General features: G+C 42.4%; 1 protein-coding gene across 2 annotated transcripts in view; it reads right to left on the reverse strand.

Moving 5' to 3' along the window:
* NOX4 (NADPH oxidase 4) overlaps positions 1 to 23,319 on the reverse strand; it is a 139,048-nt gene that overhangs the window by 62,834 nt on the left and 52,895 nt on the right. For both annotated transcript variants that reach the window (XM_060686199.2, XM_060686200.2), the window contains exons 9-12: positions 18,987 to 19,209; positions 17,033 to 17,200; positions 14,685 to 14,747; positions 321 to 381 (exon numbers count right to left, since the gene is read on the reverse strand). In XM_060686199.2, coding sequence (XP_060542182.2) covers positions 321 to 381; positions 14,685 to 14,747; positions 17,033 to 17,200; positions 18,987 to 19,209 — 515 coding nt within the window. The remainder of the gene's footprint in view (positions 1 to 320; positions 382 to 14,684; positions 14,748 to 17,032; positions 17,201 to 18,986; positions 19,210 to 23,319) is intronic.

Consider the following 23,319-nt stretch of genomic DNA (forward strand, 5'->3'; position numbering starts at 1 on the left):
TGATCACATGCTGCAAAGGTCATAACTATGAAAAACGGTCATAAGTCACACTTTTCAATGTCGTAACTTTGAATGTTCACTAAATGAACTGTTGTAAGTCGAGGACTACCTGTATTTATGATTGACAAGACCTGTTATCCAGTTTTAGAAGAGTAGAGTGTCTATGAGCATACGCCAATCAATTCATTCCACAATTAAATTGCTGGGAGGCTGCAGGTGGGAAACAGGGGTTACACTCTTCAATGGCACACAAATGGTTGGGATTTTGTTATCAAGGTATTCATTACAAGAGAAAGTGCATAGCTGGGCTGTTCACATACCTGTCCAGTCTCCTACGACTTTAATGTGCACTCCAAATGTTGCCTTGGTAGCTGTTGGGCACTGCAAAATGAAGCAAGTTAAAATAGTCAATAATAAAGCAATACTACAGGAGCACTTAGACTTCTATATCGCTTTACAGTGCTTTTATAACTCTCTCTAAGTGGTTTACAGAGTCAGCATATGGGTCCTTATTTTACCTACCTCAGAAAGATGGAAGGCTGAATCAAGCTTGAGCCAGTCAGGATCGAACTGCTGACAGTGGGCAGAGTCAGCCTGCAATACTGCATTCTAACCACTGCGCCACCACAGCTCCTTCTTTCCTTCCTTCCTTCCTTCCTTCCTCCCTCCCTCCCTCCCTCCCTTCCTTCCTTCCTTCGCAATAGCACTTAGACTTATATAGTGCTTCACAGTCCTTTACAGCCCTCTCTAAGCACTTTATAGAGTCAGGATATTGTCCCCAACAATCTGGGTCCTCATTTTACCCACCTCGGAAGGATGGAAGGCTGAGTCAACCTTGACCCTGGTGAGATTTGAACTGCCAATTTGCAGGCGGCCGGCAGTCAGCAGAAGTAGCCTGCAATACTGCACTTTAACCACTGCACCACCGTGGCTCAGAAAGATGGAAATAGGGCTCCCCATTGGGTTGGTTAATAGTAATTAACTAGTCTCCATCAAACTTAGTAATTCATTCTAACACAATCATGAGGAACGGGGCTCTTCCACAGAGCACTGTTCTCACTCTCTTTCTTCTCTCCACTGTGGCTCATAAGCCAAACTGAACATAACTTTTTATCTGCCTTCCTTCTGCTAGTTAAGACATCAGGGAACATCATCAGCTATGCGGTAATTTTCTCCTTGGTTAATTAGTGCATGGAACAACAAAGAAGACGTATCATATCTTGCCATTGGAAGCATTACAGATTTTGATGTAATAATAATCCTCTTCACACTGCTCCCCCACGCCCTAGGAAACACATCGTTAGTATTCCTCTGACATATCTTTGCAGGCATTTGTCTATTTGCAATTTTAAAAAAAGACGGGCTTGTCAGGTGCAAAGAATCTGGACCATTGGTTAGGTTGCAGCATAGGAGATTTGAGCCACGGTGGCGCAGTGGTGAGAGTGCAGTACTGCAGGCTACTTCTGCTGACTGCCGGCTGCCTGCAATTTGGCAGTTTGAATCTCACCAGGCTCAAGGTTGACTCTGCCTTCCATCCTTCCGAGGTGGGTAAAATGAGGACCCAGATTGTTGGGGGCAATAGGCTGACTGTCAACTTGTAAAGCATTCCTGGCCTGCTCTCGAGTTGCCATAGGCAGGAGGGGGAAAAACTGACAGAGCAGCACGGCAGCTGCAACCAGAAGCACATTCCACGCATACCTTTCTCAAGGCTGCAACCTAGGTTACCAGAGCCAGCCGGAGAGGTGTGAACTCTTCAGCCCGTGAAAGTGGTCTGTTGGAGAATGTGATTTATGACACACCCTGGGAGGATGGGAGTAACAGGGTCATAGTTGGGCCGTAAATTACGTGGGGCAGAGCTGACTTCACTTGGCTACGTGCTGACATGTTGCTCCTAATAAATAAATGGATTTCTTTTGAAACTTGGCTCGAGACTCATGATTTAATTAGGGCATCTGTTGGAAACCTGACAGCGACTCTGTAAACCGCTTAGAGAGGGCTGTAAAGCACTGTAAAGTGGTATATAAGTCTAAGTGCTATTACTATTTATTCCAGCCTATATGAAAGAATCTGGTCAACTAAAATTCAATACCAAATAACGGTGTCAGCAGAATTCCGAAGCAGATAGATTCCTCAAGGAACAATTTACTGGATGCATCATATTGGCACAACTGGTGAAAAGTGACTCTGAAAATTCCTGCAGTTTTCACCTAATTAAAAAGTGAATGTTTCCCTCCTTCCCCAAGTCATCAGTCACATGGTCCAGTTTACTCCTCCCCTCCTAGCCACCTCTTGGAATGACCTTGGTTCCCACAGGAAAACTTATTATTTTGACTACAACACCCCATCTAACTATTTCTCTCCCCCACCCATCTAGTGGCAGCCCTGAAGCCTCAAAGATGGCCCCAGCCAGGTTCACTTCAGGGTTGACAAAGGGTCAATGGAATTCAGGAAGGTTGGACTTGAAGCGCTTGTGGGAATGCCATGACTTTAAGCTGATGATGTGTTTAACTCTGCCCCTCAGTTCTGCCTTCTCTTCTCCTACAGTACATGGCTTTTGGGATGGGTCCTCTTGGTGGGAAGATGCCACTTTTTCTATTTCTATTTTGCTGGAGAAGACTCTTGAGAGTCCCTTAGTCTGCAAGGAGATCAAATCAGTCGATCCTAATGAAAATCAACTTTGACTGGAAAGAGAGATCCTGGAGCAGAAGTTCAAATACTTTGTCATATCAAATGAGAACAGAGGACTCCTTGGAAAAGACCCTGATGTTGGGAAAGATGGAAGGCAAAAGAAAAACGGAATGGCAAAGGATGAGATGGTTAGATAGTGTCATCAAACGTAATGAACATAAATTTGGGCAAACTCTGTGAAACTGGGTATGATGTGCTGTGGTCCATGGGGTCGCAAAGAGTCAGACACAACTTAGCAACTGAACGCCAACTATTTCTATCTAAAACAATCTTTCCTTGGCAAAATGTTTTCTGGAGAACTTCTGTATTTTGACCAACTTGATCTAAGAAAGGATTATTGAGTCTTGAAATTAGCAGGATGATTTGTTTAGATATTTTTTTTTTCAATTTAAAACATTTGGATCAATTAAAATGACGTTCCCAATTAGCTAATCATGGAGTAGACTGTCATCTGGATATAGGACATCAGCAGAGCTTCCGGTAAAGATTTTTAGTAAAGGAAGAGGAAGGAACTGATATGAAGTATAGTTTTCTACCGTGTTTCCCTGAAAATAAGACCCTGTCTTATATTTTTTTGAACCCTGAAATAAGTGCTTGGCCTTATTTTCAGAGAGCTCTTATTATTTATTATTTTGGGGTGCAAAATATGCAAAATAATGCATGGAGCAAGACGGGGCTCCTCTTGCCGTCTTACCTGATTTCCAGCTATGTCCCCCTAACCCTAACCAGAGGAAATGGTGGGGACTGGTTGTGCATGTGGTTAAATATTTTCGGGGAGGGTTTATTTTTGGGGGAGGGCTTATTTTCAGGAGAGGGCTTATTTTTGGGGAAACACGGCAATTCCATCCTTGAAAAGGCATTCCCTCTAACAAGAAAGGAAGAAAGGAGAAAAGCCACTTATAAAAGAAAACCTCCAAGGGCATCTATTCATTTGTGGTTTCCAGGAAGAAGAATGTGTAAGAAGAATACCAAGGCAGAGAGATTGCATTTTCAGAAGAACATGGATTAATAAACCTTTCTCACACAGCACTTGGCAAGCCTTCAATGCTCTCATCTGAATAGTGTTTACAAAACCCTACATTCTTCTGAAGTCAGAGGAAAAAGTACGGCCTTGTAAAACCTCACAGACATTCCAATGGGTTTCCTTTAATATTGCCCACAAAAATAACATCCCACCCCCCCCACCCCCACGCACAAGCTTTGAATTTTAGGAAACACATTTCAATGTCACCTACAGTAGCCAAGTGTTCCTCTGAAGGTTCTTAAAAGCCTCAGTCTATGGCAGAGGTCTTCAAACTTGGCAGCTTTAAGACTTGTGGACTTCAACTCCCAGAATTCTCCAGCCAGCTATGTTATTCTGGCTGGAGAATTCTGGGAGTTGAAGTCCACAAGTCTTAAAGCTGCCAAGTTTGAGGACCCCTGGTCTATGGGCTTCTTTTATCCAGAGAAGAAAAGTGTTGGGAAATAGGTAATAAATGTTAAGTCTGTCAAGACGAAGACATTGGTCAATTGACTAGATGAGTCTTGTTCTTTGTACGAGTGAGATTAAGGGGGATCAAGTGAGTCCTTGAGACTTACTCATATCCACCTCAAAAATCCACATTACACCCTCACTCCAGTTAACAGAGTAACAAAGTTGGAACGGACCTTGGAGGTCTTCTAGTCCAACACCATGTTCAAGAAGGAGACCCTATACCTGGGGTGTCAAACTCAAGGCCTGCGGATCTGGCCCGCGCGGTGCTTAAATACAGCCCATGGGGCCGACCTGAAAATATCAAAGGATTGGCCCACGGTGCCTCTGCCAGTCAAAACAGGCCACATGTGGCCCCCCGCATGGCCTGTTTTCAGCCTCCATGGCCTCTTGCAGCATTTTTGGCTGGCAGAATGCTGCTAGACGCTGGGGAGGTCAAAAATGGGCCTCCACGTGGCCCATTTTTGGCTGACAGAGTGCTGCAGGACACCACAGAGTCCCAAAATGAAGTACATGGGCCCCGCATGTGGGCCCCATGCCCCATTTTGGCCAGTAAAGTGCTGCAGGAGGCTGTTCAGGCAGAAAACAGGGCAGAAGAGGTTGCACACGCCCCCCCCCACCCACACACACCCTGTTACGGCCGGCAGGGTGCTGTAGGAGGTGTCTGTCCCGTCTCTCCACCCACATCAGCCCACGGAGGAGAACTACAATCCTGATCCAGCCCACGAAGAAATCCAGTTTGATACCCCTGCCCTATATCATTCAACACAAATGACTATCCAATCTCTTCCTGAAAACCTCCAGTGACAGAGCATCCATAACCGTTAAAGGCAAGCTGTTCCCCTGATTAATTAAACCGTCAGAAAATTTCTCCTCAGTTCTAGGTTGGTTCCCTATTCAATTAGTTTCCATCCGTTGCTTCTTGTCCTGCCTTCAGGTTCTCTGGAGAATGGATTTGTTTTTATTTGGAGAACAGGTTTGAATAGTTTGGAGAGGCGAATCCCAAATGTTATAGAATGCAACATAGGTTAAGAAACATACTTCGTCCTGCAATCCCTCCAGAATAAAAAGAAATATACACATTTCTGCCTCACATTACTTCAGGGGCTCTGAAGGCTGCAAAGAAGATGCTTTGGCAACCTCCTTGAAGCTTATTTTATTTTATTTTATTTTATTTTATTTTATTTTATTTTATTTTATTTTATTTTATTTTATTATTTTATTTTATTTTATTTTATTTTATTTTATTTTATTTTATTTTATTTTATTTATTTTATTTATTTTATTATTTTATTTTATTTTATTTTATATCAAATTTATATACCGCCCTTGTCCCTGAGGACTCAGGGCGGTGTACAGCCGAAGTAAAAACATAAACTACAAACATTAAAATACAATTAAAAAGAGATATATATATATATATGGCCCCATAATTAAAAGCAATGACAAAACAATTAAAAACATTTTTAAAAAGTGTTATGGGTTTGTCTTCTGTCATGAGACATGTAATATCTTCTGAATTGGGAGTGCTGCCGTATATTATATGTTGACTAGCTTTTAAAGATAGTTCAGAACACGCAGTTACTAACTGGGACTGTTGAATAAGATCATATGACACCAATGACTTGACAGCTGCACTCATCTTCCAGACTCTTTGGGGTGGGGGGTGGGGAATAATTTAAAGTTGATGTTGACCAGTCCTGAAATGGAACAGTGGTTAAAGTGCAGTATTGCAGGCTAACTCTGCCCACAGCCTGGAGTTCGATCCTGACCGACTCAAGGTGGACTCAGTCTTCCAGCCTTCCGAGGTCAGTAAAATGAGGACCCAGATTGTTGGGGGGTAATATGTTGACATTGTAAACCACCCAGAGAATGCTGTAAAGCACTACGAAGTGGTATATAAGTCTAAATGTTATTGTTATTGCTATTGTTATCCTAAAGTCAGGGCATTCCAACATAAACTTTGTTTTTAAATTTTGTATCTATGTATTTTTACTGTTTGGCTGTTCACCGCCCTGAGTCCTTCGGGAGTAGGGCGGTATATAAATAAAATAAATAAAATAAAATAAAATAAATATGGCACCTAAAATCAATATAACTTTGTTGCATGTCTTTGGAATTGGGCTAAGATATTAGCCCAATTCCGATCATGATCAAAAATGTTCACGTTATACTAGAACGGTGGATAAATTTGTTACATTCATTCTTGTGCCTTAGGAAATTGATTTAACTTTCATCTGTGTTCTTTTCAGGTACTAACCAAGCACAAACTATTTGTGATACAGGTAGTCCTTGATTTACAACCATTCATTTAGTGAACTTTGTTTACAGAGGCACTGAATAATGAGACCTACAACCAGTCCTTGTACTTACACCCAGTACAGCATCGCCATGTGGTCATAAAATGGGACACAATTCACTTATTAAGCACCGTCACTTATCCTTGAATCTTCTAGTTTGCTAAGGGCTTACTGTACATCCTATGAACATTTTAATCACAGACAGCATAATTAAAGTGCTAAAAATTTCACACTTAAATGAGCATCTACCCAACCCCTACCCCCAAATTACACAATTACACACAATTTTTATAAAGTAAATATAGGCACGCTGCAAGCATAATCTTGCTAAACTCTTATTTCAATCATCTGTTGTTGAGATGGAGGAGATCCAGCTTCAAGGTCACCCAAACCATGGAAGTTTCCTGCATGGCTTTGGGTGAGTTACCCAGTCTATGCCCAATGTACTTCACAGGGTTACTACGTAGTGTGGTGGAATGTATTCTGGAGTCCCAGGAGGGAGGGGCTGTTTCCCAGAGGGCGAAGAAGCGGTTATGCTTAAAATGTCTGGCAGGCAAAAAGAGAGCAACGATGTCTCCTTCCTAGCAGTTCACACAGTATGTTATGCAGGCAGCTGCTTTAGTCAGGCAAGATCCTGTCTGCAAGTAAACAACAATGAAGTGACGCCAGTGTCATTCTTGGTTCCTGAGCCTGAGCCAGATAGGGGAAAATGGGAGGAGGAAACAGGGGTGAAATGCTACCGGTTCACTCCAGTTCGGGCGAACTAGTAGTGATAAAAACTACCGGTTCAGGCAAACTGGTAGTAAAAAAAAAGCTATTGGTTTGGGCGAACCGGTAGTTAAAAAAGCTACCGGTTCCTTCGAACTGGTATTTCTGATGATCAGCTGTGCCGCAGGGTTTAGCTTTGCTAGAAATCACGAAATCCTGCTTTCTAGCTAAGCTAAATCGCGTGTCACAGCTGATCCCCCCCCCCTTGCTGTTCTACTTATCTTCCCAAGCCTCCTTCTGGTGCACACTGTGCACACATGCGTGTGCAGCGTATACTTGGTGTGCACTGCACATGTGCATGCAGCACATGTTTGCATGGCACATGGTGCGCAGTGTGCATACACGACCAGCGAACCAGTAGCAAACCGGTTCAGATTTCACCACTGGGAGGGAATATTATGTGCAGAAGTGACAGACAGAAATCAATCAATGAAATAAACAATGAATAAACCCCTCTATTCAAGATCTTGTGGACGAGTGGTGCGGTGTGCCTAGAGGTGGAGCTCTCGCCTCACAATCAGGAAGCTGTGTGAGTTTGATCCTAGGTAGAGGCAGATATTTCTTTCTCTAGACACACTGAGAATATATCTGCTGGGGAAAAAAAAACTCCACATTGGGGACAGGAAGGGCGTCTGGCCAGTAAATACTCAGCTCCATTCAGTTGCCCAGCCTCCATCCTGCAAGGGATTATGAGGTCGTTAAAAGAGGATGATGATTCAAGATCTTGGGGAATCTGCTCTCAGTGGCAGGACTGGAAGATATTGGATTAAATGGGTAATTACACCGATCTGGACAGAGCAGTTTCCAGGAACTTGGAAAAAGGGTTTCCTCTTGAGTTATGTTAGCAAGTGCTTTTAGTTCACGGAAACAGAAAATGTCAGCAGATCCGCTTATTTTGTCTCATTGCCTTTTGCCTCCAGGGACATGTCTTATTTGCAAATATACTCTCTGCTGGCTGGTTTTTTTTTTTTTTCCAGGCTCCAGATCTGTTCTACACCAATATACACAAATGTACCGACAAATCAGAAGCAAATGCATTTGTGCAATCAGCTGGATTGAAGCAGCATTCTCTGTGTTGTCTGTTCTTCTTCTCAGGAAGCAGAAAATCCCACAGGATTTCTGCTTTCTTCCAGCTTCTAAAGAATTCAGTGGTTTTTTATTCTCAGAAAATTGACTCATGGGTATGGTTGTTTTCCCCTGAACTGGGAACAAAGGCATATCCAGCCATGCTACATCATAGCTAAACCAAAATATTAAAAACAACATTCAAAAGATCAGACAGTCTTAAGTCTGACTCATGGAAAATGGATTGGGTTGACCTGATCATCCCCTTCTTAGCTAATGAATCAGACAAATCTACCAGATGTCAGACAGGATAAGTACCCTTTTTTCCTTCCTGTGTACTTGTATTCGGGCACATGTTTGATCCTGACTTCCAAAAAAAGACAGGAATCAAAAGAATATATCAAGCCGTCCAAAGTTTTGCCAGTAAGTGAATGGGAATAACCATATATTATGAATCCGGAGGGTGACCTAATGGTTAAGATGCTGGCCTTGTCAGAAAGTGTGAGACCCAAGCACCACATGACGGGGTGAGTTCCCATTCCTTGCTCCAGCTCCTTCCCACCTAGCAGTTCAAAAGCATGCAAATGCAAGTAGATAAATAGGTACCACGTCAGTGGGAAGGTAACAATGTTCAGTGCACCTTGGTGTATAGTCATGCCGTCCACATGATCACGGAAGTGTCTTCACACAATGCTGGCTCCCTTGGCTAAGAAACAAGAGATGAGCACTGCCCTTTAGAATCGGACATGACTTAACAGGGGAAACCTTTATCTTTATGGAGCTGGTATGAGAATTGAGCCAGTCTCCTCTCACTAAATGTGGATTATTTCACAGATTATTTCAGATTAAAGGGGCCTATTATAGCTATACCTCCTGACAGCTAGTCTCAGATTCCTAGAGGAAATTCAAGGGTGCAGAAGATTAAACCCCATTTTAACACACTCCCCCCTCCCCCACCCGTTGATCTTCCTCTTTTGACCCATTTTCTCCTTTAAAATCACCCAAATCCCTTGAATGTATGCCTACAATTTTGGCCCTGTCCATTTTGGCAAGATTACGACATTTATTATGGTTTAGTTGCACAGTCAGCCAGATGCTTAGCACTTTTATCCACCTATTGGGCCCTTCCGAAGGACTTCTTGTTGTTGTTAAATATTAATAATTATTTATTAACATTAAAAAGGCATTGTCACAGGATTTAAGCTGCTCCAAATAAAGCTGCCTTTTGCAATTGACGATGATGGTTTTTACCAATGGCGATGGTGTTCAAATGGTACTCCAGATATTTTGGGATTGAATCCAAGGTGCCTGTTATTTTTGGTACTACCTTTGCTTTCATTTGGGATAGATTACTGTTGTTATCCTGTCAAAAATATTTGCTGATTTAGGGTCCATTTTCTCTTTAGCCTTGCGAGATAGTCCAGATAAGAATCACACCCCAAAAATACTAACTCTAACATTATTGTAAAGTTAGATTAATAAGCTTTCAAATCTGAAAGTACCTCTCTCCCTGCTTGCTTTTATATTCCAAGAAACCAGGGAGATAATTTTCTGTGATGCTTCCTCCACCCCCATTTCTTCTATGAACTCCTGTTGTTCAGTCACAAAGTCATGTCTGACTCTTTGTGACCCATGGAGCATAGCATCTCAGCCCGCCCACCCAGTGGTGGGATTCAAATAATTTAACAACCGGTTCTCTGCCCTAATGACCGGCTGGGTGGGCGTGGCCAGGGGGTGTGACAGGCAGCACTTGACCTCCTGCACACACCATCCCCGGGAGTGAAAACGGGCCGTGCGGGGAACCGCACCCTCCCGCACCCCGTTTTGGGCCTAGGAGGCCTTCCTGAAGCCTCCTGGGAGTGAAAACGGGCCATGGGGAGGGTGCCTCGCGCCCCCCCTCTTTTGGGCCTAGAAGGCCTCCCTGCAGTTACCTGGGAGCCAAAATGGGGCACATGGGGACTCCGGGAAGGGGCGGGGAGGGGAAGGGCGGGGCCAGCCAGCAATTTAACTATCAATTCACCCGAACCGTCCTGAACAGGCTGAATCCCACCATTGCGCCCACCCACCCCTGTCCTCCACTGTTTCTCAAAGTTTGCCCAAATTCAAGTTCATTGCATCAATAACACAATCTAACCATCTCATTTTCTGCTGTCCCATTCTCCTTTTGCCTTCAATCTTTCCCAACATCAGGGTGTTTTCCAAGGAATCCTCTCTTCTCATGTGGCGGCCAAAAGTATTTGAGTTTCAGTTTCAGTATCTGTCCTTCCAAAGGACAGTCAGGGTTGATTTCCTTTAGGATTGACTGATCTGATATCCTTGAAGTCCAAGGGATTCTCAGTAGTCTTCTCTAATACCACAATTTGAAAGCATCAATTCTTCTGCGCTCAGCCTTCCTTATGGTCTATGGAGATTCTCAGTCATCCAGGTCATGATTGTCCCAAAGGTGCTTTTTCAAGAGGCAACTGGACTTTCTGGTTTTTCTTTGAAGACATTTCACTTCGCATTCAAGAAGCTTCTTCAGCTCTGACTGGTGGGAAATGGAAGGATTTATGTCCTTGCAAACAGCTGGTCATTTACATTCATTTAGCGGGTCGTTAAGATCACCTGGAAGTTTATCTGTGTCATCAGTCACCTGTGTGGTGCAAATGGGTATGGAGCCTTCTTGGAACTGTTGAAAGGACTGTGTTGTAGATTGGAGATAGATGATGTCGTATCCCTCCCCCTCTGTTGAGAAAGGGCTGTTCAATTTTGACACAGATGGCCTCTTTAACCCCTCTTTCAAACCAGCAGTCCTCTCTGTCCAAAATGTGGATTTTGCTGTCTTCAAAAGAGTGGTCCGTGTCTTTTAAATGCAGATGGACTGCTGAATCTAGTCCTAATGTATTTCTTCTCCTATGTTGTGCCATGTATTTATGAAGTGGTTGTTTTGTTTCCCCAATGAACAGATCTGCACATAGCCCATTGTATTGTACTGCATATACCACGTTTGCTCAGTTTATGTCTGGGTGTTTTATCCTTGGGGGTAGACAAGCTTCTGCCTTAGTGTATTCTTGGATTTGAAGTGAGAGTTGGACCATAAGGACTTCTTTATGATCCAACTCACACAGCAACACTTTACTACTGGGAAAACCATAGCTTTGACTATACAGACCTTTTTCAGCAAGATAATGTCTCTGTTTTTTAACATGCTGTCTAAGTTTGCCATAGTTTTTCTCTTAAGGAGCAAACATCTTTTAATTTCATAGCTGCAGTTACCGTCTGCAGTGATCTCAGAGCCCAAGAAAATCAAATCTGTCACTGCTTCTATTTCCATCCCCCCTTCTATTTAACTGCCTCTTGTCTGACAATTGCCTAGTCTATGGCTCTTCCTCCCATATCCCAAGGTCATTTTCACATACCATTACACACTCTCATGTGGCAATTTCATTTTGCATTAGTCATTTTGCATGTATTATTTATCTGATTTTTAAAATTAGATTTTTTGAAATCTTAACAGAAGGAAAATATCCATAATATGGATTTTTATAAACGGTGAAAATCATTACCATTAATTTAAAGCAGCATCCCGATAAACATAAAAATCTCAATAGTGTTGCATGAGTTAACTAATTTAAAAAGGCAAGTGGAAGCATTTACAACTTCACTTTGACCAGGAAAACTGGCAGAGGTGGGTCTCAAGCTGGACCTTTTGGAAAATCTATTCCTTAAGATGTAGGCTGGGTTGGTGAGCCATTTCTTCCTTCTCTCAGGCCTCCTTATTTCATAGCCATGGTGGTGCAGTGGTGAGAATGCAGTATTGCAGGTTAACTCTGCTCACTGTCAGGAGTTTGATCCTGACCAGAATAACAGAGTTGGAAGGGACCTTGGAAGTCTTCTAGTACAACCCCCTGCTTAGGCAAGAAACCCTACACCACTTCAGACAAATGGTTGTCCAATCTCATCTTAAAAACTTCCAGTGTTGGAGCATTTACAACTTCTGGAGGCAAGTTGTTCCACTGATTAATTGTTCTAAACCAGCTCAGGTTTAAGCCTTCCATCCTTCCGAGGTGGGTAAAATGAGGACTCAGATTGTTGAGGACAATATGCTGATTCTGTAAACTGCTTAGAGAGGGCTGTAAAGCACTGGGAAGCGGTATATAAATCTAAGATGTCGAGCCCGAATTTGTCATATGTGTAGCCATTTTATTTAGCTCCCTATTATATTCATTTATTCCTTTTCTTTCTCTTTATTATGTAAGGGGGGTTTTCGGGCTCACCACATTCTTAAGGTGGGGGGAAGGAGCAAATAGATAGTGTGGATTGTTTTGGTTAGGTGGACTTTCTTTCCCGTGGGAACAGAGGCTGCTCCTGGTGAGAATGGAAGATGGAGTTTGAAGACACCGGGAAATGCGGATTGAGTGTTTTATTGGAGAATGTGACTTTTGAGGGTTGTTTCTAACTTACAATATTATGTGGGGCAATTCCGGTTTGTGTCACATCCAGAATTACAACAGACTTTTGCCAATTTGATGCCTGCCTAAATAAAAGAAATTTCTTTGGGAAGATGGAATTTGCCTAATTCTTTTTTTTGAATGGGTTTCATCACTTGGAAACCTGACATCAGGACTATATAATGCTAGTGCTATTCATGGTGAAGGTCTTCTCAGCAATTTTCCATATATAGTTTGTCTCAGATGGGTCAATTCTAGGGGAAGGAGGCAGGTCTAAAGGTCTTTGGCTCCAAGCCTTCATAGGACTTTATAGGTTAAAAATAGCACTTTAAATTGTCCCTAGAAACCACTTTCAACAGCCTATTTTAAAAGCTTCTCCCTGTAATTCACCTCCTTCAAGTATAAAGTGATTGCCATGCACCAAACAGCATCTCTCAGATCCTCAGAGTGCCACATAAATCAGGTTTCTTTAAAAATGTGAACCTTACCTTGAGAATATGAAAGCAACAAGTGAGCCGTTAAAGGCCTCTCTCTCTCTGTGTGTGTGTGTGTGTGTGTGTGTGTCTTTGTGAAAAGATCACAGGAAGTCCTCGACTTATGACTACAGTGGAGCCCAAAATTTATCTTGCTAAACAAGACAGTTGTTAAGTGAGTTTTGCCCCATTTTATGACCTTTTTTTGCCACAGTTGTTAAGTGAACAACTGACAAGCAGTTGTTGAAAGTTAGTAACATGGCTATTAAGTGAATCACGTTTCCCCACTGATTCTGCTTGTCAGAAGATCGCAAAAGGGGATCATATTCCCTGAGACACTGCAACCGTCATAAATACATGCCAGTTGCCAAGCTTCTGGGTTTTGGTCATGTGACCACAGGGATGCTGTAAAAGTAAAAACTGTGAAAAACTGTTGTAAGTCTTTTTTTCCCCGTGCTGTTGTAACTTTGGTCACTAAAAGAATGGTTGTTATCTCGAAGACTACCTGTAATCCCCCAGATTGTCCACACAGTGGCCAATGAACTCCACAAAGTTGGTGGCACAAATCTCCCAGCAGATGGCCTTCAGAGGAAGTCACATTGTTGCCCAGGTGGACAGCCATTGATCCTGATGACTTCCATGAGTTAGTACAACCCTTTTTTGAAACCAGCCAAATTTCTGGCTGGGACCATATTACTTAGTAATATCTCATCTTGAAGAGTTTTCATGAAACCCTTTGAACACAGATTTTCAATCTCCATTATCTCTCTGTCTGTCTGTCTGTAATTTATATCTATCTATCTATCTATCTATCTATCTATCTATCTATCTATCTATCATTACGTATCATATCTATCTCTCTATTTCTAATCTATCTATCTATCTATCTATCTATCTATCTATCTATCTATCCATCCATCCATCAATCATCCATGTATCATATCCATCCATCCATCCATCCATCCATATATCTATCTATCTCTCTCTCTATCTATCTATCCATCCATCCATTTATCAATTATCCATGTATCATATCCATCCATCCATCCATCCATCCATCCATCCATCCATCTATCTCTATCTATCTCTATCTATCTATCCAGCCAGCCAGCCAGCCAGCCATCTATCTCTATCTATCTATCCATCCATCCATCCATCCATCCATCCATCCATCCATGCATCTATCTATCTATCTATCTATCTATCTATATCTATCTATCTATCTATCTATCTATCTCTAGCTAGCTAGCTAGCCAGCCATCCATCCATCCATCCATCCATCCATCCATCCATCCATTTCTATCAAATCTATCTCTATCTAATCTAGTCTATCTATCTATCTATCTGTTTATCTATCTATCCATCCATCCATCCATCCATCCATCCATCCCTCTATCCATCTGTCTTAAAGACTGTTCATTTAAATCTCCAAAACAAGCAAGCAAACCAAACATTAGCTAATAATGCCCAACAAAAATAAATTCCTTACCATTGTAAGAGTGAAGGGATGGCTTTCCAGAGAGGACACGCTTGGACAGTGGAGAACGACATACTGAAATATACCAGCCAAAGAAAATGAAAATAAAATAAAATAAAGAACAAGATAGCAAACATCGTAGGAGGTTGTTACTCCTAATATTGGGCTACTCATCCCACTGGAAAGTTAATGCACATGCTATTACTATACTACCATTTCTGTGGAAGTTATATTTGTGCTAGGACTGGAAACTCCAGCTGGTGCAGAAGATGAGCATTGCCAGGTTGCTGAGGGGAACACCAGCTGGCTGAAGATTATATCTTTGTTGAAATAAACGCAATGACTTCCAATCAACAACCCAGCCAAGTTTGAGTTTTTGTTTAGAATATACAAGGTTCTCAACAGCTTGAAGCCCTGGTGGCACAGTGGTTAGAATGCATTATTGCAAGCAAACTCTGCCTGCAGCCTGGTGTTCGATCTTGATGGGGTTCCAAGGTTGCTCAGGCTTCCATCCTTCCAAAGTCAGTAAAATGAGGATTCAGATTGTTGGGGGCAATATGCTAACATTGTAAACTACCCAGAGAGTGCTATAAAGCACTATGGGGAAGGATATAAGTCTAAGTGCTGTTTAATTGCTACTGAAGCCACCATATCTGGGAGGCTGGCTGTTTTGCTATTATAGATCTGGTCAATTCTTTAGGACACCTTGAAAATCCTGCTGTATGTTCTACAACACTAGAAGGTTCTCTCCTAAGATTCATGAGGCGCTTAGGAACTCTGTATTTCCTAAAATGACACACCTTAACTTGTTTACCTATAACAGTAATATATAGCAATAGCACTTAGACTTATATACCACTTTATAACCCTCTCTAAGTGGTTTAAAGAGTCAGCCTATTGCCCCCAACAATTTGGGTCCTCATTTTATCCACCTCGGAAGGATGGAAGGCTGAGCCTGGTGAGATTTGAACTGCCAAATTGCAGGCAGCCGGCAGGCAGCAGAAATAGCCTGCAGTACTGCCCTCTAACCACTGCACCACCGTGGCTCAAGGAGCTATGACTGGATTAGTAGCTGACTGGCTTAAATTAATTGTGGTATTTTTATCTCAAGCCCTGATCAGAGACATAAGGAATTCCACTATGGATCGAGTTGGAGTAGACTTAGCCAGTTCTTTCACTATTAACAAAATCATAATAGGATAAATGTTTGCAGGAACAAAGTCCAGCTTTGTCTTTCTCTTCAAAAATCCAGCTCACTTTTAAAAACCATGAAGCCAGCAGCACTATCACTTTTCACAGGGGAAAAAAAAGAACATATTATACATTCTCCGTAGCAGGGAACTCACTTGTAGCACTTCTTGAACTGACCCTGCATCTACATAATACTTGTAGAGCTCCTGATCAACCTTAGAAGTGCTGCAAAGCACAAAACATCCTGCCCGAGCAGTTTATTTACTACAACAGGGGTGAAATGCTACCGGTTCACTCCAGTTCGGGCGAATTGGTAATGATAAAAGCTACCCGGTTTGTCTGAACCGGTATTTCCGACGATCAGCTGTGCCGCGTGGTTTATATTCGCTAGAAAGCAGGAAATCCTTGCAAAAGCATACAGGATGCTTTTGTCGCGCACTGCGCTTGAGCGGGCAGTGAACTGGTAGCACATCCATGGAGGATTTCACCACTGTACTGCAAGCATATAGAACCACTTTTTTCTTTCTTTATTATTATTTATTATTTATTCATTCAATTTGTATGCCGCCCCTCTCCGAAGACTCAGGGCGGCTCACAATGCATTTAAAATCATTATAAAAAACACTTAAGAATTAAAAACATTAAAACTCATTCACACCATTCATCGCCGGATCTCGCCGGATCGCAAGAGCGAGATCAACGGCCCCAGGCCTGCCGGAAAAGCCAGGTCTTCACCGCTTTTCGGAAGGCCAATAGGGTGGGGATGGTCCGGACCTCAGGAGGTAACTGGTTTCAGAGAGCTGGGGCAGCCACAGAGAAGGCCCTCCCCCGCGGGTCCGCCAGCCAGCATTGTTTAGCTGATGGGACCCGGAGGAGACCAACTCTATGGGATTTTACCGGTCACTGGGAGCTATGCGGTAGAAGACGGTCTCGAAGATACCCTGGCCCTGAGCCATGTAGGGCTTTAAAGGTAATAACCTTTAATAACCTTCTTGGCTACCTCATCCTTTTTCAAAAGTATGCATAACATCCAACTCTCCCTAATTTTATCCCAAAATGTTCTTTTTTTAATGCAAATCTAGAACAGTGCCTGCAAAGAAAGCAGATGAACACAAGTTGCAAATCCTGAATGGAGGAGGATTTGGAATATCAGCTGATCCTTAGCTCACCTGTCCAGGTCTTGCCTTAAAGCTTTCCTTCATCATCTGTATTTCAAGGACATCAGACGGATGGTTGATCACCGCAGTGAGTGTGACAGGTTTATAACTGCTATAGATATAGCGGTACAGCCTTTCCACACAATATAAGCATAACGGCCCGGAAATCCAAAGCCAAGTCTGAAGATGGGAAATAAAAGCAATATTTTTCTTCTTCTTCTGGGAAATGTCTGCCAGCAAGACTTAGTTGGCAATTTCAACTCAGTATGTGCAACCCAAACCAGCAGGACAAGGGATGAACGGATTGGGTTAAATCTACTCATTTCCTTCTCTTGGGGATAGACTTTCAAGCCAGCCAATTGTGATATTGATTTTTCATTTAAAAATACCACAGAAAAACTCTCAACAAAACAGAAGCTAGGAATGGATGGAACATAGATGATTTCTGTGGGGTCCTTGGTGCGCTGGTTTTCATGCAGACGTTTCATTACCAAACTAGGTAACATCATCAGTGTTAGCACCAAGCTCAGAGAGCTGCAAGGACCTCACACAGTTCAATTATGAGCTAAAAATATTTTCTTCTATTGATAGAAAATTCCTTCATTAAGCAAATGAGTTTCTCTACTTTTTTTCGTTTAAGAAAAACTTAGATTTATACCAGCACCAAATTTTTTGAATAGAGAAGTTTACAGGTCGTTCTCGACTTACGACGGCAATTGAACTCACTTTTTTTTTTGCTAAGCGAGCCATTTCTTAAGTGAGTTTTGCCCAATTTTACAACCTTTCTTACCACAATTGTTATGTGAATCACCCTAGTTGTTAAGTGAATCTGACTTTCTCATTCGAGAACTATCTATATTTCCCAAATGCCCAGGTGTCTGTGTAAATATCATCATTCCAAGAAGCATCAAAGAAGAAACACTATTTTTCAAGAGCCCTCTGCTAATGCAAGTATAATATTTTTTTAGAAAAGTTAAAAGAAAACACAACTTCACCCACTTGACACATTTTAGAAAGTAAATAAAATCCCACCGCTTAGATCAGAGTTGCTGGCTGGGGAATTTTGGGAGCTGAAATCCAGACATCTTAAAAGTTGCCAAAATTGAGAAATGCTAATTTAGGGAATAACTGATGCTCATTAAACTTGGATTTTGTTGTTGTTAGTTGCGAAGTTGTGTCCGACCCATTGCGACTCTGTGGAAAACTTTTCCCTAGGCCTTCCTCTCCTCTACCATCCCCCTGAGACTATTTAAGCTCACGCCGACTGCTTCAGTGACTCCCTCCAGCCACCTAAACTTGGATTTAACTTTTATTTATTCAATTTCTATAGTTCAATCCAACTGACTCTTGGATCGTGCTAACATCCTGTTAAGGTTGCTGCTAGATTCAAAACAGAAGCCAGTTGAATAGTTTTTAAGCGCGCACCTAAAAACACAACTAATTTATGCGACAAATTTGAAACAGCTTTATTAGTTAATGCTCAATGTTCGGCAGAGAGTGTCGCCTTGTCAAATGTATGCTTAAATGCAAACTTGGATTTGCAGTTTTCAATACATTATACACGAGCAGCTCATGCCCTCCACTGGCTACTCCATGCTAAGACTGTCAGGTAAGTGCAACCATCGTTGTTTATTAATGGTTTGTTTCTTTTTATATTGTTTATACATCCTGAGTGTGTACACTTGAAGACTATGTATTTTTAGTTTTAGAATTGTGCCTGGATTGCCTTCCTATCTCTTACCGGATCTCTTCAACACCACAAATGCACCTGTCTTAAATTTGGAACTTAGCCTACATGACAACTCTCTCTTCCCTCCCAGACGTTTAGCTACAAACATTTTAACAGCTTGTTCCCTGTCAACTTGGAATATTTATGAACGTTTGGAGCTTTTCATACCACAAGGGCCAACTGGTAGCAGAAGCATCACCGCCAGAAGCACAATACAACACAGATGTTCACACAAACCTCAGGGAAACAGGCTTGGAATTTTGGCACTTCTGCACAACTAAAGTTGCTTTCCAGAAGTGGCTCTAGCTCCATCGACGGTCCTGGGAAATGCTCTACGGCACTTCCTGCGAGAGATGGTTTGAAGCCATTTTCAAATGGAATGTCCTTTTCAATGGTCCCATTGGGATTGTAACACCCAGGAGGGTGCTCCTTTAGGTTAGTCTGGTATTTCAGAACTCCTCTGCAGAAATTAAAAAAAAAGAAAGAAAGAAAGGCAATCTGATCACCACGATACAAAGTACATGTTGACAATCTAGAACATGGGTGTCAAACTCAAGGCCCATGGGCCAGATTTGGCCCAACTAAGGATCGGCCCGCATGCCTTTGCTGGCCAAAATTGGGTGTGGGGCGGTGCATGCCGGTGGCGAAATCCAAATTTTTTTACTACCGGTTCTGTGGGCATGGCTTGGTGGGCGTGGCTTGGTTTGGTGGGATGGCAGGAGAAGGATACTGCAAAATCTCCATTCCCACCTTACTCCAGGGGAAGGATACTGCAAAATTCTCATTCCCTCCCCACTCTGGGGCCAGCCAGAGGTGGTATTTGCCGGTTCCCTGAAATACTCAAAATTTCCGCTACCAGTTCTCCAGAACCTGTCAGAACCTGCTGGATTTTACCCCGATGCATACGTTACCTGCATGGCCCATTTTCGGCCTTCGTGGCCTCATAGAGGCCCATTTTTGGCCAGCAGAGTGCTGCTGGAGGCCAGGGCGGCAGAAAACGGGCCACACAAGGGCCTCGCGTGGCCTCCGCGTGGCCCGTTTTTGGCCAGCAGAGTGCTGCTGGAGGCATCTGTCCCGTCTCCCTCCCCGCTCCCCCCACCCTGCTGGCCCACAGAGAAGAACTACAATGCTGATCCGGCCCTTGAAGAAATCCAGTTTGACACCCCTGATCTAGAAAGTGTACAGAGAAGACCGACAAAGTTGATAAAAGGGCCTGGAGGCTAAATGCATGATGAACAGTTGAGGAAGATGGACCATCAAAGAGAAGGATTCCAGGGGGACATTACTGTCTTTCAGCACTTGAGGGGCTGTCACAGAAAAAAGGGAAAATGACTTATTCTCCAAAGCACCAGAGGATAGGAGGAGAAGTTATAGGTGGAAGCTTGTTAAAGAGAGACTAGAAATAAGGAGAAATTTTCTGACAGTGAATGGAACAGCTTGCCTTTTGGAGTTGTGGGTGCTCCATCGCTAGAGGTTTTCAAAAATAGACCAGACAACCATTTGATCAGGATGGTATAAGACAGGGGTGAAATCCAGCAGGTTCTGACAGGTTTTGGAGAACCGGTAGTGGAAATTTTGAGTAGTTTGGAGAACCAGCAAATACCACCTCTGGCTGGTCCAGACTAGGGTGGGAATGGAGATTTTGCAATATCCTTCCCCCAGGAGTGGGGAGGGAATGGGGATTTTGCAGTATCCTTCCCAGTGGTGAAATCCAATTTTTTTTACTACTGGTTCTGTGGGCATGGCTTGGTGGGCGTGGTGTGGCTTGGTGGGCATGGCAGTGGAAGGATACTGCAAAATCTCCATTCCCACCCGACTCCAGGGAAAGAATACTGTAAAATCTCCATTCCCACCCCACTCCAGGGGAAGGATATTGCAAAATCTCAATTCCCACCCTACTCTGGGGCCAGCCAGAGGTGGTATTTACTGGTTCTCCGAACTACTCAAAATTTCCGCTACCGGTTCTCCAGAACCTGCTTGATTTCACTCCTGACCCTTCCCCTGGAGTGGGGTGGAAATGGAAATTTTGCAGTATCCTTCCCCTGCCACGCCCACCAAGCCACGCCCACAGAACCGGTAGTAAAAAAAATTGGATTTCACCACTGGTATAAGACTCCTGCCTTGCTGGCTGAGGAATTCTGGGAGTTGAAGTCCACAAGTCTTAAAATTGCCAAGGTTGGAGACCTCTGTACTAAAACATAAAATCTCTACTAGAAAAACTCCAGCTAGAGCAGCTCAAGGGATTGTTTTACACAGCCCAGGAGATGACTAGAAATTCTAGAAGCCTTTTGGAACCTAAATGACAATTCAAAGCAGAAACATCTTTAATTCATTCTCATATTGGGGTGGTCTTCCAGGGATGGGACACACACATTCATGGTGACAACCTGCAGGGTTCTCATGAAGCACAAAATGGAGCCAGAAAAATAGCCGTGATCAAATTGTAATGATTTTCCTCCTCACCCACGCACTCATATACACAATTTAAATCTAATTATATTCAGGAATTAAGTTCTGAAGTTTGCTAAGAGTCCTGCCTTACAAATGCAGATGCAGATAACGATATTTCTTTTATGAATTCCCCTCAGTAAAATCTAAACAACACAACCGCATATATATACATACATATATATATATATATATATATATATATATATATATATATATATATATATATGTATATATATGTATGTATATGTATGTGCATGTATATGTACATGTACATGTAAATATACATGTACATATACATATACATATACATATACATATACATATACATATACATATATATATATATATATATATATATATATATATATATATATATATTTGCTTCCGTAATGATTTCCATGGGATTCCATTTTGAAAAAAATTTCTCGCTCACTTAGGGGGAAAAAAACATACTGAAAACAGGATGAGGGAAGTAAATTCATTTTCTCATCCCGTTTCTTTGATCCTAGAGCTTGATTGATATCCCCTGACTGGGCAACTTGCAGACTGTGAACAAAATAACTAAAAGAAAAACGAACAAAAGCAAACAAATGCAGAGGTGAAATTAACAGTCTTGTTTCTCTTTCTTGTAATTGCGTGGAGTGCTGTGCTTGTTTTTAATTATCTTTATTTACAACAGTCCCCTCTGACACAACCAAAGCCTTCGCTTTAACCATGCAAAGCCTCCTCCTCTAAAAACAAACAAACAAACAAACAAACAAACAATATATAATAAAGGCGGCAAACACACACAGTTTTATTCATTTTTACGGTGACAGGAGCCATGGTAATTTCCACATGGAATGCTGTGCTTTAAAAAAAGAAAATGAGGCAAAAAACCTGTTTTTTTCAATGAAACAAAAGGGACCAATTCTGGTTTTTGCAGCAATAATTTTTCTAGGAACCACACTGTTCTGCTGGCTTTGGAGGTACGTTTTTTATTTAAAAAAAGGAACCCACGCTTCAAAACTGCAGTCTGAAATCGGAAAGGAAAGGGAAGTTCAAGGAAAAAATCTGGTCCTGACCCCAAGATACAGTACATACGAATAGTTTAAAATGAGAGAGAGGCTGAGCCACGTATAAAACTCCCTCAGTTTTTTTGGCTTTCCCCCCCACCTCCAGAATTCCTTCAGCTAACAAACATACATTGCAGACATCCTGAAGCAGTGCTGCAGGATCATTACATCGGCCATTAAATCTTATCCTCCTCCTTTAAAGGAGGTGGAAATCAGTGCTGCAGTGAGTATCGCTAAAGCTAGTTTGGCTCCTCTGCGTTAACTCCTTGCAGGCAGCAAAAGCTCAAAGAAAGAAGGAAGGAAGGAAGGAAGGAAGGAAGGAAGGAAGGAAGGAAGGAAGGAAGGAAGGAAAGAAAGAAAGAAAGAAAGAAAGAAAGAAAGAAAGAAAGAAAGAAAGAAAGAAAGAAAGAAAGGAAAGAAAAAGAAAGAAAGAAAGAAAGAAGTCAGGTTGCTATGACTCAACTTCTAGACAATTCAATCCCCATGACTGAGAATCTTCATCAATGGGTTGATAAAGGCTGAAGTGAGGGGAAGGAAGGAAGGAAGGAAGGAAGGAAGGAAGGAAGGAAGGAAGGAAGGAAGGAAGGAAGGAAGGAAGGAGAAAAGTGGGAGGGAGGGAGGAATGAAGGAGAAAGGCAGAAGTGAGAAGGAGGGAGAAAGAGAAAGGAAGGAAGGAAGGAAGGAAGGAAGGAAAGGAAAGAAGGAGAAGGGAGGGAGGGAGGGAGGGAGGGAGGAAGGAAGGAAGGAAGGAAGGAAGGAAGGAAGGAAGGAAGGAAGGAAGGAAGGAAGGAAGGAGAAAAGTGGGAGGGAAGGAGGAATGAAGGAGAAAGTCAGAAGTGAGAAGGAGGGAGAAAGAGAAAGGAAGGAAGGAAGGAAGGAAAGGAAAGGAAAGAAGGAGGAGGGAGGGAGGGAAGAAGGAAGGAAGGAAGGAAGGAAGGAAGGAAGGAAGGAAGGAAGGAAGGAAGGAAGGAAGGAAGGAAGGAAGGAAGGAAAACCCAGTCCCTCCAGCCAACATTGTGGAATAGAGTCTTCTGCTTGAGTGGGGTTTGGACTAGAAGACCTCC

The sequence above is a fragment of the Pantherophis guttatus genome, chromosome 5 (genome assembly GCF_059756535.1).
Source record: "Pantherophis guttatus breed Tessera chromosome 5, ASM5975653v1, whole genome shotgun sequence".
NCBI classification, from domain to species: Eukaryota; Metazoa; Chordata; class Lepidosauria; order Squamata; family Colubridae; genus Pantherophis; species Pantherophis guttatus.